The following is a 19,431-nucleotide window of genomic DNA, read 5'->3' on the forward strand; positions in this document are numbered from 1 at the left end:
GGAGCTCAAACCAGATGATCTCAAAGAGCTCAAGCTCAGTGACTTGTCAGGTCTTCACATAAAAAGGTGGGAGGGTCAGAAGAAGTACCCAGATCTCCCAGTGCATTGGGTGAAGCAACATGATGTCCAAACACCAGGCCAATTTAGGATAAAACTTATGGGTGACATCCATTATTTGGCAGTGCATCAATATAGAAACTCTTCTACATAGCCACGCTGCCTTACATACCACACAGTTAGAGTTGCAGTTAAAAATGATTTAATGATAGGGCGCCTGGGTGGCTCAGTTGGTTAAGTGGCCCACTCTTGATTTCGGCTTAGGTCATGATATCAGGGTTGTGAGATCCAGCCCCGCATTAGGCTGCATGTGTGGAGCTTGCTTAAGATTCTCTCTCTCCCTTTCCTTCTGTCCCTCCCCCATCCCCCTATAAAAAAAATGATTTAATGATTGTGAGAGTAGTATTTCATTGTAGGAAATTTGGAAATTACAGAAAGTATGAAGAAGAGAACCCTATAATCTCTAGAACCATGTTTTTAACAACCTTGTTTATGAGGCCTCAGCCAAGTAAATGACATCATGATCAAATGATTTCCCACAGAAGCAGGGAGGGCTAGGTGGCCTGGAGGGTCCTCCCCCACAAAAATCGCAAAGGTGAAAGCCCTATTATGACATCTCTGGTAAATGCAGCTCCAAGTCTGGACTAGAAGGTTGTGTGGGCTCCTATTGGGAGCATGGGAATTACAGCCTATAAATGAAATGATTTTCGACAGTTCTTTCATGCCTAATTGGTACTAGGTTACTCTATTACTTCACTTATGGATTACCCACTGTGGAAATTTCTCCTTAACATGTCTGTACAACTTTTGAAATGCAGATGAAAGATATTAGATATCTTTGCTTTCACTGAGAGTAACTGGGTGACCCAGACCATTACTTCTTTAGAAATGCAAATGGGAAACAATAGCATGTAGTACATAGTCAGGAAAATGGGCTGGGACCAGAGAGTTCTAGGTTCAAATCCAACCGATGCCTTTGTTGTGTACTGAATGTTTAGTGTCCCTCCAAATTCATATGTTGAAACCCTAACCCCCAAAATGTGATGGTATTTGGAGGTGGGGTGTTTGGTAGGTAATTAGGTTTAGATGAGGTCATAAAGGTGAGACCCCAATGATGGGATTAGTATCCTAATAGAAGAGGAAGAGAAACCAGGGCTCTCACTCTCTCTACCACGTGAGGATATAAAGAGAACGTGGTCATCTGCAAGTCAGTAACAGAGCCCATACCGGGGGGACTGAATTGGCTAGCACTTGATCTTGGACTTCCCAGCCTCTGGAACTGTGAGAAATAAAGGTCTGTTGTTTAAGCCATCCTGTTTAGAGTATTTTGTTATGGTCGCCAGAGTTCACTAAGACAGCCTCTTATTAGTCATTTTTTCTATCTGTAAACAGATGATAATATCCACTTCATGGAGTTACTCTGAAGATTTAGTGATAATTTGTATGTAAGTAAAGCACTGAGTACAGTGTTCAAAACATATTGAGTGCTCAGAGAATGGCACTTGTATGATGATTATAAATAATAATAATAATAAAACTTAGCTACTTTGGGGTATGGCTACCTTTAGGACAGAGACACATGCATGTCCTTTTGCTTGTCTTTTAGATGGATTGGTTTCTGTGGAAATCCTGAGGGTTAACACATCCAGCAAAACTGATGCTAGCTCTTTTCACCATGGAGACATTACTTCGTGCCAAGTGTTTTCAGCACCTAGCAATCCCTGGTTCTGTGAGAGTACTGTATAAAGATTATAGAACAGTGCTCCCTCAGAATTTTTCCAACTATGAATCCGTGAAACAGGAATTCAAACTGGAGATTCCAGAGTATTTCAACTTTGCTAAAGATGTCCTGGACCAATGGACGAATATGGAAAAGGTATGGAGCAAGGGCCAGTCCAACTACAGTTTCTCAGATGGAAGTGATTTTGCCCCCAGGGCAAATGTCTGGGAACAATTTTGGCCAGGGATGCTGCTATGTATCCTCTAATATACAAGACAGTCCCCCATAGCAAAGAATTATCTGGCTCAACATGTTAATGGTTCCATAGTTGAGAAAGCCTGGGTTATAAAAATGTATGATTATAGGTTAACTTCTTAAAAAAAAACCACAAAAAGTAGTAGTATGAAGGTCAGAAATGGTCAGAAATGGTAGGGAATGAGGCATAGATATAGCATTGAGAGAACATAAAGGGATGCAAGAATTCTAACTTTTGGGAAAGAAAAATAATCAGGCTAAATGAGAAATGACATGGCTCCCAACAGCTAGAAATTAAAGATCCCAGAGTTATTTCCAAATATCCCATGTGTGTCCTAACTAACCAAATATCCCATGTGTGTGACCTGTGAATTTTCTTCTGAAAACATATTCCACTGGGTCAGTTAAAATAGAATTAAGCTGTGTAATGACCTTTAAATCATCTGGTTTGTCTTTCTTCAGGCTGGAAAGAGACCTTCCAATCCAGCCTTCTGGTGGATAAATGGAAATGGAGAAGAAGTGAGATGGAGTTTTGAGGAACTGGGATCTTTGTCTAGGAAATTTGCCAATATACTTACAGAAGTCTGTTCCCTGCAAAGAGGAGATCGAGTAATTGTGATTCTGCCCAAGATCCCAGAATGGTGGCTTGCAAATGTAGCCTGTTTGCGAACAGGTTAGTAGTGTTTGCAATCTGATTACATTTAAAGTAGGCTGGATGGGAGATCTTCCAAAACATCTAAGTAATCATGAGACATTTATTTGGGTAAATTATTTGAGGAACTGTAGACAATATAGTATTATTCTCAGGACCTTAGAAATGTGTTGGAAACACACCATATCTTTTGACCTAAACTATGAGTTGGGTTTTTCATAATGAAATAAGTTTATTAACCAAATGCCAATCAATAATTGAATACCCTCATACCTACCACTCTTCTCTTCCTATAGACCCATGGTCATCTGAAACTCAATTCAGCCACAAACTCAAAGTTCTTGTTTCATGCCTTTATTTCTCTCATGGTTTTTATTGCCATTCATCTGGTGCCCAAAGCAAGCAGCTGCTACTCCTCCTTCCAAATCAGTCCCTACATCTTGTAAATTTGACTTCCTACATGTCCCCAGAGTCCCTCTTCTTCTCCAATCCCATTGCCATTGCCTTACTTCACGTTTACCACCTCCTGAATGGATTTGCCCAAAAGTCTTCCTAATTCTGATCTTGTGTGTGCCCACACCTTACTCCAATCCAATTCATCCTCCATAGCTAGTGTTCTTTCTAGAACATTTTATCCTGTCAATATGTTGCTTGACATTATTTAATAACTCTCCATTGCCTACCAGGTAAAATCTGAACTCTTTAGATGAGCCCCCCAGGCGCCCTTGAGTAAACATTCTTAATTCATAATTACTTGCATTTGAGAGTTACATGTTCTCATATCATATGTACCTATAAATTGTACACTGGAGTAGCAGAGCCCACTTTTACAGAGTTTTTTTTAAACAAAATAATAGCTTTCATGAATGCTGCTTAAGCTCACTGTCTTATAAAGGGGCAACAGGGGCGCCTGGGTGGCTCAGATGGTTAAGCATCTGCCTTCGGCTCGGGTCATGATCCCAGGGTCCTGGGATCGAGCCCCATGTCCGGCTCCTGGCTCAGCGGGGAGCCTGGTTCTCCCTCTGCCTCTCCCCCTGCTTGTGCTCTCTCTCTCTCTCTGTATCTCTGTGTCTCGAATGAATAAATAAAATCTTAAAAACAAGAAAAAGTAAAGGGGCAACATGTTGGACTGCCAGGACCAGAAATCCATTCATATTAGTTCAATAAGGAAGGAGAATTATTGAATATCTACTGGACATTCTACAGGAATCTACAGGGGAAAAAAGGTGCAGACAGAGATAGTGGCTTCTTTCTCTATTTCTTTTGCTCTGAAGCCATAGGGCCTCTTGTCTCTGTCTCCCTCAAGCATCTGTTCATTTGACTTCTATTTTCTGCTAACACATGATTTCTTTGCTCTCCTTCATTTTGGCTGACATGTGGCTTGGTTTGCTACACAGATGCCTTGGGTCCTAACTGTATGTCCCAATCCACTCAGTCTCTTAAGTCAAATACTTGAGGCAGAATCTAACTGGCATGGCTTGGGTTGGGCCAGTCAGACGTGGTCAGAGGCAGGTTCATCTGATACAAACATGGTCACTGGGGCCGCTGAAATGAAGGCAGATTCTCTTAGAAGGGAGAATGAGCAGGAGAGAGTAAATGGTAAATCTAATATACTAACAGTGCTGAAAATAAGCATTATCTACCACCTAGAGGGTGGGTGGATGGGCTAGGCTTTCAAATCCTGTTGCCAAATTAAATTATGAAAGTTATTTCTTTTGTCCACCAAACAAACTTCTGGAAAAACTTTGTTTTTTCATGTAGATCTGTTAATAGGGAGAGAAGGGGCTACTAGCGCCAGTCTTTTGACCCTTCATGCAAATGTATATATTGGTAATATCATTTTGTTCACCCTGTATCATCAACACGGTAGTGAGAGGCCTCCCCCAAGATTTACACTTGATATTAGCCAACAGGCTGAGAAGCCATGTCCTCCCACAAGTTTTTAAAGTAACATTTTGCTCCCTGGCAAGAAACTATGTAATGCTTCCCTAAATGATTAATTTGGACAGGAAGTAGTTTTAATAGGTAAGACTGATCACTATTAATAGGTTCTTTTAAAGATAGGATATGAATAATATATTAGCAGAAATTCATTATCGAAGGGTGATGTATTTAAATAAAGTGCTTCTACTAGGTATGAAATGCTGGCAGTGGGCTTGTTCTTAGAGAGTGCCTTTAAATTATAGAAAACTGTTAGGCCATGGTAGGCTAATTACTTATCCCCAGATGGAACATCTCTAAGGAATAACCTTGGAGTTAAAGACTCATAAATATTGCTGCATTGCCTGATTAGAAAAGAAAGATTTTATGAAGAACTCTGTGTTTGGGTCCTGGTTGTCTGTTTCCTGAAGAACTCCACTGGAGGGGGTTATCCTTCCCCCAGTGGAAAGACAAGCCAGTGTCAAGGGTCCAGGAAGGACCAGGTATGTGTTCTTAATCTTCCTTTCCTGCTGTGACACTGGGAAGAGCAAACACCATTGTGAAGTACATACCTTCTACCCCACTCTTTAGGGTCTGGACTTAAGAGTAGTAGAGCCCGAGATATAGATATGGATACATGTAACTATAGATACAGATATATATTCTTGAAAGTCCATTAATCCTTTGAGAAAATAATATCTAAAATTTATTCAGCACTCTTCACACATTTTAACTCACTTACTCCTCGTTAATCCTATAGAATCCCCATTATACAGATGCAGAACCTGAGACTCATGGAGATGAAGTGGCTTGTCCAAGGCCAAGCTATAAGACTGTTTGGCTCCAGGACAGACTCTTACCCATTATACTACAATGTAATTTACAGCAGGGAGAAGTAGAAGCACAGAAAAGATGAATGCCTTAATCCTTCCCTTTGGAAAGAAATCATAAAACATTTATGTAGGTTTTAAAAGGTGCTGGACTGAAGTAGTTAAGTGTACAGCTCTGGGGTCAGGCTACAGAGTTCAGTTACTGCACTGCCACTTTCTACTCCAGTGATCTTTGGCAAATCATTCATAGATTTTATGTTTTGGGTTTTTTTGGTAGGGATTAAATAAGTTAAGATGTGTAAAACACTTAGAATGGCATCTGGCATTTAGCCAATAAATATTGGATAATATTACTCTTCAATCAAAACTCTCTTTATAAAATGAAACAAAACAAAACAAAACAAAACACCTGTCTTCAAGCTGAATGTTATGAATGGTCTTCAGGTAGAAGAAAATTATCTAGCACTTAACATGCTTTCATGTTAGGTCAAAAGGGTCACAGATATTGAGATGCCTTGAAAGGCAAAAGCAGAATAATGAAAGGAAGACAAATAGATACCTAGACTGGTAAACTGGATGGTAAACTCATTCTGAGACAGAAAGTAAAATCCTTCCTTCTATACATTGTTTCTTTTCTGCTCCTTTAGGGACAGTTTTAATTCCAGGAACCACTCAGCTGACCCAGAAAGACATTCTCTACAGACTACAATCTTCGAAAGCAAAGTGCATTATTACCAACGAAGCTTTAGCCCCAGCAGTAGATGCTGTTGCATCTAAATGTGAAAATCTGCACTCCAAGCTAATTGTGTCTCAGAAACTCAAAGACGGGTGGGGGAACCTCAAGGAGATGATGAAGTGAGTAGCCATAACTGCTATAGAACAGCTTCCCAAAAAGAAAGGCAACACTGAAAAGATATTGAACCACAAGTGCTCAGAAAAATGAAAATTAAAACGAGGCAAAGGGAGCAACTGGTGATTATTGCTGCGCTAATAATCTGCAAAGCTCTGAGGCAGGAAGGAGCTTGGAGTGGTTTTTGAATGTTAGGATCTTGACGGAAACAGGCCCTGAGATAGAGATTAGTTGTGTAAGAAGTTTATTAAGGATTTGTCTTGGAGTCAACCCCTATGAAAGAAGGGGAAGGATGTGGGATTGGGCAAAAGAAGAAATTCATCTGCCATGCCCTCCCAGAAAAACCTTCAGCTAATCCACTGGGATGTCTGGGGCTTGGAGAGTCCTTCAAAGTTGTTCCCAGATCAAGCAAAAGGTCCTGGCCTTTATATACCCTCACTGATCAGTAACTGAGTGTAGGCTCTCCCTAGAAGGAGGGGTGATCTTGAGTGAGGCAGCTCTCTGCAGCCAAAGCAATCTCTAAATAGGGCTCCCAGCACCTGTGGGGAGTAAGTCCTTTGTTCCTGCAGCAGGATCTAGGAGGTACATTCACAACACCAACCACAGAGCTGTTATCTCCCAGAGAAACTGATCATAATCAATTCTTATGTATAGACTATATCATTTCCTTGCAGATAGCAACATTTCAGGTTATAAATAAGAACACTTAATGTTAATGGATGCAATTAGAAAACTAAGTTACATTGATGTTCAGTCCTTGCTATGGAATGCTTCCAGGGGTCACTTAGCCCTCTTGCCAGGTATTGGTTCTATCTTAGCTCTAGGCTGGCAGCCAGTTCCCTCTCTAGAATGAGCTTCCCACCTTTACTCAAGGATTTGGAAGCATGTTTGCAACTATTGACTTATTCCTACCTCTTCTAAAATAGCTAACATTTGGGATGCCTGGGTGACTCCGTCGCTTAAGCGTCTGCCTCTGGCTCAGGTCATGATCTCAGGGTCCTGGGATGGAGCCCCGCATTGGGCTCGTTGCTCAGTGAGGAGCCTGCTTCTCCCTCTCCCTCTGCCTGCCACTCTGCCTACTTGTGCTCTCTCTCTCTGTCAAATAAATAAATAAAATCTTTAAAAAATTTAAAAAAATAGCTAACATTTATTGAGTTCTTACCGAAAGCCAAGTACTGTTCTAATTAAAAAGGTTATAATTGCAATAATGGGTAACATTTATATGGCACTGGTTATGTGCCAAAAACTGTTCCAAGCATTTCACATATATTAACTCATTTTCATGTCACAATAACCTAAGAAGCGGGTACAATAGTAATACAAATGAATAACGTCAAATGCTAGGATCTGGCAGAGCTGGGTTTCATACCCAGGGAGTCTGGCCCCTGAGCCCACACTCCCAACTGCTATGTTTACTGCCTCTAGTGGTGAGAGATTGGTATGATAACCCCACCTTAGGTTTCTATCTACAATAGAAGTGATAGGTATGCAGCTATAGGTACAATTTTTAAGGAAGAAAAGTATGGAATCACAGACTAAACACTTAGTCTAGCTTTATTAGTCTTTTAAAACAGCTTTTCTATGATTCTTGTGGCCTGGATGTTTCTAATCCTAATGTTTCATTCTCAGCCCAATACTCCTAGATAAAATCTCTATGCTTCTTAGGCACTGTGTGTGCAAAGTTCACCTCCTCTCAGGTGCCCTAATGTATGACCTATTAGCAGCCCAGTTATCCTTTGGAACTACAGCTGATTCTTGAACAATGTGGGAATTACCAACCTGACTTACACCATTACCCATGACTTCTGTTCACATACTCTTTTTTTTTTTTTTTGAGATAGTGAGGAGAGAGCATGAGCAGGGGGACAGAGGGAGAGGGAGAAGCAGGCACCAGACTGAGCAAGGAGCCCGATATGGGGCTTGATCCCAGGACCCTGAGATCATTACCTGAGCCAAAGGCAGTCGCTTAACCAACTGAGCCACCCAGGCGAGGCGTCCCTCATACTCACTTTCTTAAAAAAAAAAAAAAAAAAAATCACTTGAAAACATCTACAGTGCAGAGGAAGGGTCAGTTCTCACATAGCCTTGATTATAAGATCATAGACTCCTCATTCTGCTAGTGGTATGATAAACCACTTGAGTTTTTTAAAATGCCTCAGCTCTTCTTTATCGTAAAGAGCTATGAAGCCAACTATTATAAATGGGCTTTGATGACAAAATTTAGTTTAATTCCAGAAAGCACCTAAGAAGATGGAGTAAGAGATGACTTTTACCTTGGAACTCAACCTAAGTCATTGGGGCCTGATCCATGAGGTGAAGAGGTCCACATAGATGGTTTCTTGAATTCTTTTCTGTGGTAACATTTTATGATGCCACGTGCAATGTGCAGAATCATTGTAGTTCTTCCTTTGTAGACACGCCAGTGACAACCACACCTGTGTGAAGACAAAACACGATGAGATGATGGCTATTTACTTTACCAGTGGAACAAGCGGATCTCCTAAAATGACTGGACACACTCATAGCAGTTTTGGTTTAGGATTATCTGTAAATGGAAGGTACCTTCACAAAACTCCAGATTGACGTGTCAAAACTACAGAGGGGATGATTCATTTATTGGTCTTTTAAATGTGTTTTCCTTATATATATCAGAACCATTCTTTGTTTTCCCAGGTTCTGGCTGGATTTGACTCCTTCAGATGTGATGTGGAATACCTCAGACACAGGCTGGGCAAAGTCGGCGTGGAGTAGCGTCTTTTCTCCATGGATCCAGGGAGCATGTGTATTTGCACATTATTTGCCACGTTTTGAGCCAACTTCCATCTTGCAAGTAAGGCAGAGCACAAGAGGTCACCATTTAGGAATGCTTTAGCAGCGTCCCTGACAGGACTGATGAATAAAGTAACTTGCAGAAATCAGAGTAGACAACATGACTTAAGATATTTCACATCTGGAAAGTCAATTATCCTGAAAAGATATACAGAGGAAATGTGTGAATGCATTTATGTTAGAATAAACAACGTTTAAGTTGTGCTGTGCCTACCATAAACATTTAGGAACTTATTAAAGTTGTAGTAAGACTAAGAGCTTAATTCTAAATTGCAGACACTTTCCAAGTTTCCCATCACAGTCTTCTGTTCAGCACCAACTGCATACCGAATGCTTGTACGGAATATGACCAGGTAAGAAACGTTGGTAAAGAGGCACTTAGTGGGGGTAGGGGAGAGGAAGAGGAAGTCATAAAATAAAGGATCTTTCTCTCTAAAAACATAGCTCCACATTAGTAGGTATGGAATTTAACAATCTCTTGTCCCCCTTCTCCTTGCTTTCATTCTTTAAGTCATAATTGTTACGTCCAGGCAGGCTCCCCCAAGCAAGGAGAGGAAAGGGAGGGTTCAGCCATAGGTATACCACTGAGTCCAGTGGTTATGGATAAAAGGATGTTTAATCTTTTGGATGATGAATGTTACCTGAGCTGAGAAACTAGAGAAATGACCCCTATTTGGAACCCTATCCCAGCAAATAGGAAAAAGGATATATGTCTTTTGCTGTATTACTGATTCCATTTGAAAGGGTGCATTGGTAAATATTTTTAAATTGTTAAAATTGTTAAAACTTTTTGAATAGGAAATATTTCATATGATATAAAATTTAATAGGTATATAAGAATATAGAGTGAAAGGTCGTCTTCCTCTAAGCCTTGTCCTCAGTCTCCGTTCTCCTTCTCCATGAAATCTGTGCAAACACAAGCCAATATGCCAGTATTCTCACCCTTTTATAAACATAAATGGAAACATAATATGTTCACAGTTCTGCACCTTCCTTTTTTTGCCTAACAATACATCCTGGAACTGTGTGCTATCCAGTTCTATTCAATATGGTAACCACTTGCCACATGTAATTACTTAAATTTAGTTTTAACTAAAAATTCAGTTCCAAAGTTGCACTAGCCGTGTTTCAAGCACTCAGTAGCCACATAGTGCTAGATGATTCTGCAGTGGATAGTGCAGATAATAGAACACTTTGATTGTGGCAAAGATTTCTATTGGACAGCACTGTCTAGGAGCTTCCTTATTCTTTTTTTTATAGCTCTATAGTATTCCATTGCATAATATTCCACAGTCAATTTAACCACACAATTGGTAAATTTTTAATCACTGATTTAAAATGTTATCACGCAGCGCCTTCCCTGAGGATGACATGGCTTTTTTTTTTTTTTTTTGGCAACAAATCACACACTCCCAAAAAATAAAAGTGGGGAAAAAATGGATGTCTTGGGAGTCATTTTATGATGTTAGAATGGTTTGTTTATTTTGTATTGGAGAGGGGAGGAAGGAGGAAACTAAAACACACTTTATATTGAATTTCATTAGAAATAACTCTAATTTTCATTTCTCTCCATTTTTTTCTCCTAAATTTAACTTAACTTGTTTTCTGAGAAGCTATAAGTTCAAAAGCTTAAAGCACTGTGTGAGTGCCGGGGAACCAATCAATCCTGAAGTGACTGAACAATGGAGAAAAAGGACAGGTCTGGATATCTATGAAGGATATGGACAGACTGAAACGGTATAGGACCTCATCGAAAAGACAGGGCTGGACTTAGCTGGATAATTAAAACTGATAAATAAATATAAATAACAGATAAATAAATTTTAAAATAAGTGTTTATTATATCCTTATGATTGAGGGATAGGGAGGGAGATGAGTGGTTAGAATAGTTAAAAAAAAAAAGTTGGGAGGGAAGCTAGTTGCAAAAAAGCTCTGTAACAGATACAGTTGTTTAGACATTCATTGAGAAAAGCCACAATAGGGCTGATCAGAGTGAGAGCATTAAAATATATTTTAAGTGAAAAAACGCTAGATCCACAGAAAGATTTCCCCTTATGTAAGAGGGAACTCTCTTAGTCAGGGCTGCCTCAAAAATGGAAAATGCTGAGTTCCTTGTTACTTGAAATATTAAGAGTTCACTAGATAACTCCTTGGCAAGTATACTCTAAAAAGGGTTATTTAAAGAGCTTGTAGAAATAAGAATAAGAAGAAATTCTAGAGGAAATGAATAAACTACTAACAAAATTGGTTATTATGTAAGGAAAAGGGGGCATACAATGGAGCAGATAAGGGAAAGGCTGAAAGAAATTTTTCATAGCGTGTCTTTTTATAATGCTTCTATTTATAAATCATGAGAATGTAGTACCTGGTCAAAAATTAAAATAGCAAAAATAAAATTGACAGATGTTTTAAATAGAAACAGCATAACAAGTATCATGCTAATAGGAGTACAAATGTTTTCATAAATATGGATATTTTAGTAATTACCAACTTATTGTTATAACTTTACTGTATGTATTTGTTTATGTCTATCTCTACATTTCATGAGAACAGAAAATGTTTTATTTTGAGCCTCGGTCATCATAATAATGATCATCAATAAATGTTTAATGAATGCATGGTAGATAAATAAATGAATTTTAAGTTACTTATAATGTTACTTGGTTCTTTCTCCTTCTGAACTAGGTGCTAATCTGTGGAAATTTTAAGGGAATGAAAATTAAGCCTGGCTCAATGGGAAAACCGTCTCCTGCTTTTGATGTTAAGGTTTGCACATCCCCTTCCAGGGGAATATTTAACAACCCAGTCAGGTTACCACTTAACCCACTCTACCCTCCCCTACAGTCCTAGCTTCGGTGATAATATCATGTTACTTCTATGATATCTTAATCTCCATGTAATGGAAATGGATTAGAGACATTACTTTAATGGTCTCTCTCTCTCTCTCTTTTTTTTTTTTTGCAAAGCAGTTTTTTGTGCCAGTTCTAGGCATTTTATAAATATTAAGCTATTTGATTCCCAGAAAGAACCTATGAAAGACATGACATACCAATATAAGAACTATTTTACAATGGCTGAAGGGAAGTAGGAGATAGAGGCTTCTAGTTTAGAATGAGTAAATTACAAATATAAAAGATACAGCATAGGGAATATAGTCAATGGTATTGTAATAGTATTGTATGGTGACAGAGGGTAGCTACACTTGTGGTAAACATAACATAATATATAAACTTGTCGAATCACTATGTTGTACACCTGAAACTAATATAATATTGTAGGTCAACTGCACTTCAATAAAAAATAAAAAAGAACCATTTTATAGATGAGGCACAGAGAGGGAAGGAATTTACCAGAGGTCACACAGCTAGGAGCTACTAATGCTGGGATTCAATCCCAAGCCATCTGGTTCCAATATCTGTATTCTTAACCACAATACCACACTGCCCTTTCTGATAAGGGAGGTCAAGACCTTCTAAGGGGTTCAAGTAGGCCAAAGGAAGCTACAGTTTACAGTAGCTGAAGTATTTTTCTCCTTCCCCAGCCCTGCCTGGCCATTTCCTGGCTCTCTATAACCATGGCCATTATTACCACCTGATCCCTAGGGAGCATCCTATTATCCCATCTGCACACTTTGTACAGTGTTAGAATTGTTCTCTGGTCAGTACACCCAAAGCTAGGTATAGCCAAAGGAACTTACACTGATACATAAGAGAAAACCATAGCATAGCAACAAAAACACAAAATGGATGAATTTACAGAATGGAGCGCTCAAAACTAAACCTAAATGAGGGGTAATTATAGACAAAATCAATCTTCCCAAGCTTTTCTGATCATAAGGATTACATGGACACTTGTTAAAAAATACTAATTTCCAGGCCCCTTCTAGGTAGGACCCTGAAATCTGTGTTTTAAACAAGCATCCCAGTTCTTATGATCAGGTAAGTTTGAGAAAGTTTGAGTAAGTTTGATATGGATTGCTGATGTCAGTTTATAGAATAAGCCAGATCTGGGTTCTTTCCCTCGCTTTAACTTCACTGAGAACCTTGTCTAAAGATAGGCTTGCCTGGTGGTTCAGGTCTAGCTCTGAGTTTCATGAGTTGAGGGTCTTTGGCTGAGTGTCTCTGGGGAAGTTATTAAAGTCTCAGTTTCCTGATTTGTAAAATAGGGACTAGGATGACCAACTTGTCCCAGTTTGCCTGGGACTTACTTGGTTTTAGCATGTAAAGTCATACATCCCAGGGACACTCTCCTGCCTCTGTCCTGGGCAAACCAAGATGGTTGGTTGCCCTAATAATAACAGAACTGCTATCATAGGTTTCTTGTGAGGATTAAATGAGATGATATCTCTAAAGAGCATAACAAAGTGCTTCACACATAATAAAGGTCCAAAAGATAGGTGCCATTATTATCATTCATCTCTCCCTTGCATTCCCTTCCTTTGAAAAGTTTTTCTAAGAAGCGATGGTAGGGGAGCCCTGGTTACATTCTGTAAACAGGATTAACAATAGTTCATTGGTTTATAGCCTGCCTTAGGTTGGAGAAAGAAATATTGGTAATTAAGCATTATCATGTCTGCATTATAAATAATCAAGTTGGCATTTCAAAAAGCTGTGTTCCTTTCTTCCTTCTTAACCACAATTCCCAATATGCATTGCTGTGAAGGTCTCACAGGTGCAGCTGTACTCACAGCGATCCAACAGCAATGTATCACCACTACCCCACTAATTCAAGCCCAGTGGTTTTTCTGGAGCAACTACATTTGAATGCAGAAAGGGTATGGCCAAGAGGAGAACTGCTCTGTCATGCGTTCCCAGTCAGCATTATTACCTTCATTTTTTCCCAATTTTTAATTACAATAAAACACATAAAATGGACCATCTTGTTTTTTATTTTTAAAGATTTTATTTATTTATTTGACAGAGAGAGACACAGCGAGAGAGGGAACACAAGCAGAGTGGGTGGGAGAGGGAGAAGCAGGCTTCCCGCTGAGCAGGGAGCCTGATGCAGGGCTCGATCCCAGGACCCTGGGATCACGACCGGAGCCGAAGGCAGACGCTTAATGACTGAGCCACCCAGGTGCCCCAAAATGGACCATCTTGACCATTTTTAAGTGCATAGTTCAGTAGTATTAAACACGTTCATAATATTGTGCAACTATTACCACGATCCATCTCCATAACTCTTTTCATCTTGTAAAACTATATCTGTATCTATTAAACAGTAACTTCCCATTCCCCAATGCCCCCAGCCCTGGCAACCACCATTCTACTTTCTACTTCTGTGACTACTATTTATAGTACCTCATATTAAGTGGAGTCAGTGTTTGTCTTTTTGTGACTGGCTAATTACACTTAGCATAATGTCCTCAAGTTTCATCCCTGTAGCATGTGTCAGAATTTTCTTCCTTTTTTAAGGCTGAATAATATCCCATTGTACGGATATAACACATTTTGCTTTTCCATTCATTTGTCGTCAATGGGTGCTTGGGTTCTTTCCACATTTTAGCTATTGTGAATAGTGCTGTGATCAACATGAGTATACAAATACCACTTCAAGACCATGCTTTTAATTCTTTTGGGTACATACCCAGAAGTAGAAATGCTGGATCATATGGTAATTGTTTTTAATTTTTTGAGGAATGGCCATACTGTTTTCCACAGTGGCTGTACCATTTTACATTCCCACAACAGTGCACAAGGGTTCCAGTTTTTCCACATCCCCGCCAACACTTGTTTTCTGTGTTTTTGATAGCTATCCTAGTGGATGTGAAGTGATATCTCTTGGTAGTTTTGATGTGCATTTCCCTAAGGTAAGCTACCTTCATTTTTAACTTTTTCCCAAGGGCTCTTATTACTGCTCTTGTTACCTAGCGAAGAGCATCTGCAATGACAGCGTGGCATCTGGGGATGTGCTCCGATGAGCTAGATACCGGATTCTTGCAGCTTCAAAGCCCAAAGCCCATAATTTTCATGTTTGAAGATTTTTAAGGCCACTTGAACAATAAGGAATGTGATTCTCTCCAGAAATAAGACATTTTGCCTCTTCCCATCTATTAAAGAGTAGTCTAAGTATCTGGAACTCTTAAAACCTCTCCTTTCCTTCAGTAATTCCTTGATACTGGAGCCAAATGTTCTTTAGACGACTGTGTGGGAATTTATATTTTTTTATTTACAAGAACTTAAAAGTAAGATTTTACATTTAGAATTCTTCTGCCTTTCAAGTTTCTCTTTGGGGACACAGCCCATTTCCATCAGGAAAGTGCCAAATAAGTATTATACCTTTATTTTCCACACAAGCCACATCTTAGGTTTGAAGGCTCTTGGTGGGTGTATATAAAAGAAAGTAGAGAGTTCATATTTAAAGATAGCTAAAAGTTACTTAAGGCAAAATCTGGTACATGAGTTAAGTAACCAGCCTGAAAAATGTTAATCTGGGTTTTTAAAAATTGAATTGAACTCCGTGGAGAGATTCTACAGAGAAGTATAGTGATGAAAAGGGCAGGATCTGGAGTGTGATTGCTGAGATTTGAATTCCAGTTCCGTCATATACTGTGTTGCTTAAACTCTGCACCTCAGTTTCCTCATAGGTAAAATGAGCGTAGTAATAGTGCTAACCAGATAGAACTGTTGTAAGGACTCAAGAAAACAATACATGTGAAGTACTTAGAGCTGTAGAATTTATTACTTGGAATGTAGTCAGGGGCTATGAAATGCTAGCTACTGTTAGGTACTTCACTGTTAGGTACTTTGGGGGAACCAGGAGGACTGGGAAAAAGATAAGAAAGCAAGGCTTCTGGCATACTCACCAGTGTCTCAACCAGAAAACATTCTCCTTTCCCTGCTTACTTATATGGGGCTCCTGAAGTAAGGTTTTATTTGTTCCACAGTTAATCAAAGTTTGAAAACCAGTAATGAAATATTTACTTGAGAGTAAAAGATAACCAAGACATACCGCAAATGATAAAAGAAGGTTGTAAAACAGTATACTATAAAGTGATCCTATTTTTTCCTATGTCTATGTTGTCTTAAAAAAATCACCAAAAATGCGATTATTGCTAAATAGAATTAAAGATGATTTTTATTCTTCACATTTTTCTAACTTGCACTTTATCATATATTTTGCACTAAGAATTTAAATAAACACATTTCTCTTGGGAATTTAAAGTATACTTAATTTTTTTTTGAAGTCTGCATTCTTAAATGGCAAAATACAAAACAAAACATGCAAAGTAAAATTTTAACATGTATCTTTACATAAAAATTTCCTTAAATAAATTGTTCTATTTTATCCTAGATTTTAGATGTAAATGGCAATGTTCTACCTCCTGGACAAGAAGGAGATATTGGCATTCAAGTTCTACCTAAACGACCATTTGGCCTTTTTGCTCATTATATAGTAAGAGACTTATTAAATACATCTTATTTCCTATTTATTTCTCAAAAGTGCTTGGTAACTATCCCCGTTTGCCACAAAACACACCTAGGATAGGTGCTTGGACTTTTCTTGAGAGAGATTCATTGTCCTGAATAGTAATTCCTCAGATAGGAAACTGAAGAAACACCCAAATGCTTGTTCTCCTGAGGCTAGATCACTGCTCCAGGCTCATGAAGTAAGAGAAGGGAGCCCTAGAAAGACAGCCCTTTTTGTATACACTGATCCTATACATGATAAAACAGCACCTAATCATTTTCCTGAAATTTGATTAGTGGTCTGCCTTCTTGAGTGAGAGGGATAGAAATGGTGCAGAGAGATTAAGAAATATCTTTCACTAGAGGCCTTCCAAGCTCCCTACTGTTTGCAAACCAAGTATACAAATAAAAGTGAAATTTACATTGATATAATCAAAGGTCCAGGTTCTACTTGTCAGTGAAATTTTTTTATTTTTATTTTACTTTTTAAAAGATTTTATTTGACAGAGATAGAAAGAGCACAAGCAGGGGGAGCGGCAGGCAGAGGCAGAGGGAGAAGCAGGCCCCCTGCTGAGCAAGGAGCTCCATGTGGGGCTTGATTCCAGGATCCTGGGATCCTGACTTGAGCGGAAGAAAGACACTTAACCCACTGAGCCACCCAGGCATCCCTACGTGTAGGTGAATTTTACATAATGTAACAATACTTCCTTTTTCTTCCTGCCAAAGTTACAGAACCAGTTCTCTGTTTTTGTGTAAAATGAAACAAAATAAAAAAACAAAGTTTATTCTTTATTAGGTGCTGGTGCTTTCTTTTAACTCTGAGTATTCACCTCTCTCTTTTCCTGCCAGTGCTAGGTATTAACCACTGAAAAGACTTAATATCCCACACCTTGGATGTCTGAACTCCTGCAGTATTTAGTGATCCATCAAAGAAAATTCTCAGGGGGATGCCTGGTGGCTCAGTCGGTTAAGCATCCAACTCTTGGTTTCCCCTGGCGTTGTGATCTCAGGGTCGTGGGATTGAGCCCTACATCAGGCTCTGCATTCCACGTGAGGTCTGCTTGAGATTCTTTCCCTCTCCCTCTGCCTCTCACCCACTCCCAGTCTTTCTCTCTCTCCCTCTCAAATTTTAAACATCTTTAAAAAAGAAAAGAAGGGGCACTTGGGTGGCTCTGTCAGCTAAGCATCTGCCTTTGGCTCAGGTCATGATCCCAGGGTCTGCTTCTCCCTCTCCGTCTGCCTCTCTCCCCGTTCATGCTCTCCCCCTCGCACTCTCCTTCTCTCTCAAAATGAATAAATAAAATCTTTAAAAAAGAAAAGAAAATTCTCAGAATGGCAGCATGTCTAGTCTTTATAACTGTAGTTTACCTTTCTTTGACTAGACTAGCTCAATGCTGGAATTTCATCCTTATTTCATGTGCTGGCTTCTCTTCATTCCAAGGCTTCTCAAAGAAACCACTTTTTTTCCCTCTTGAGCATTTAAAAATCCAACCAAACAGAAGAATCACATTCACAGTAATACTAACAAAATGCTATTTGTTTCACAGGATAATCCTACAAAAACAGCTTCAACACTACGAGGCAATTTCTACATCACTGGGGACAGGGGCTATATGGATGAAGATGGCTATTTCTGGTTTGTTGCAAGATCAGATGATATCATATTATCCTCTGGGTAATTTTTCATCTGTATAATGTCTACATTAATTGATCATTGGTGTTCTGGAATGGACCTGCTGTTCACCTTTATGAATTCCTGTCATATGTTTTATTTCCCAGTTACAGAATTGGACCATTTGAGGTAGAAAGTGCCCTGATTGAACATCCTGCAGTTGTAGAGGCAGCTGTTGTCAGCAGCCCAGACCCCATCAGGGGAGAGGTAAAAAAAAAAAAAAGGATTCATCTCCACTTTATAATTTGTTGGCAGTCTAACATATACTTTTCAACAGTTCATTGAAACAGAATTACCCAAATGATTCATTCACTAACTGCAAGTCAGATAGTCATTAGTAAATATGCTAGTCAGAAAAAACTGCTAAGAATAAGACTGAAAATATATATAAGGAATTTGAATCCTTTCCATAGAGGGATGGTGTGAATGCCAACAACCCAGGGTCACAGCAAGATAGGATGGCAGATGTCAGCTAGATAGGATTAAGTTATTACCCAGGTCTGGAAATCAACATGGTCTCTAGTGTAGCTGAGGAGGATAGGCAAGCATCAAATATCAGGGGTGGAAGGAAGGTCAGAGATAGCAACTGAGGCAACCGGAAGTAGGCTGGCTACGTAGGCAAGTGGAAAGTGGAAGATTCAGGAAATAAGCTGTGAATAAGACAGTCCTAAAAACTCATCCCCTCCCCCCTTTTTTTTAAAGTAAGCTCTATGCCCAACAACGGGCTTGAACTCATGACCCCGAGATCAAGAGTAACATGCACCCTTGAAAGCTCATTCTTATTGGGGCTGATCAGAGGGTAGTTTGGGTTTAAAGGTTCCATGCTACTCTTCAGGTCCCCTTTGCCAAGCAGAGCCTCCAATATTCCAGATAGATGAGAGCAGGGAATTGATTCTGTGATTACTGAAGTTTATCCTTTCACTCTGAACTCCACTGGTAGGAGCACAATGTTCCTTGGAATTTGAAGGCCATAAGGCACTACTGGACCTATGCAATGACGGAAAGGTTCTATATCTGCACCATTTGATACAATACACACGGCTGTAAAGCACTTGAGAATGTGGTTGGTGTGACTGAGAAAATGTTTATTTCATTTTAAATTTAATTAGTTACATGTGGCCAGTGGCTACCAAATGGTACAATTATAGACTCATAAAAATGCAAAATTTTGCAGAGAATTTTAGAGAAACTTTGAAGCGGACTTAAGGATTTTAGTTAAAAAAAAATTCTATTTTTC

At 39.2% G+C, this 19,431-nt stretch overlaps 1 protein-coding gene across 8 annotated transcripts in view; it reads left to right on the top strand.

Annotated features, from left to right (window-relative positions):
* The window catches only part of ACSM3 (acyl-CoA synthetase medium chain family member 3), a 49,026-nt gene that overhangs the window by 26,495 nt on the left and 3,100 nt on the right, over window positions 1-19,431 (top strand). For 6 of the 8 annotated variants that reach the window (XM_045875101.3, XM_045875100.3, XM_064592754.1 and 3 more), the window contains 11 exons: window positions 1,664-1,933; window positions 2,495-2,705; window positions 6,082-6,289; window positions 8,699-8,842; window positions 8,958-9,114; window positions 9,390-9,466; window positions 10,727-10,850; window positions 11,799-11,879; window positions 16,407-16,508; window positions 18,070-18,197; window positions 18,302-18,401. In XM_045875101.3, the coding sequence (XP_045731057.1) occupies window positions 1,715-1,933; window positions 2,495-2,705; window positions 6,082-6,289; window positions 8,699-8,842; window positions 8,958-9,114; window positions 9,390-9,466; window positions 10,727-10,850; window positions 11,799-11,879; window positions 16,407-16,508; window positions 18,070-18,197; window positions 18,302-18,401 (1,551 nt within the window). In that variant the 5' untranslated portion in view covers window positions 1,664-1,714. The remainder of the gene's footprint in view (window positions 1-1,663; window positions 1,934-2,494; window positions 2,706-6,081; window positions 6,290-8,698; window positions 8,843-8,957; window positions 9,115-9,389; window positions 9,467-10,726; window positions 10,851-11,798; window positions 11,880-16,406; window positions 16,509-18,069; window positions 18,198-18,301; window positions 18,402-19,431) is intronic. The other 2 variants (XM_064592757.1, XM_064592758.1) reach the window with 2 other exon arrangements.

The sequence above is a fragment of the Mirounga angustirostris genome, unplaced genomic scaffold (assembly GCF_029215605.1).
Source record: "Mirounga angustirostris isolate CCGP_5_RB_7025 unplaced genomic scaffold, mMirAng1.0.hap1 SCAF_5, whole genome shotgun sequence".
Lineage (NCBI taxonomy): Eukaryota > Metazoa > Chordata > Mammalia > Carnivora > Phocidae > Mirounga > Mirounga angustirostris.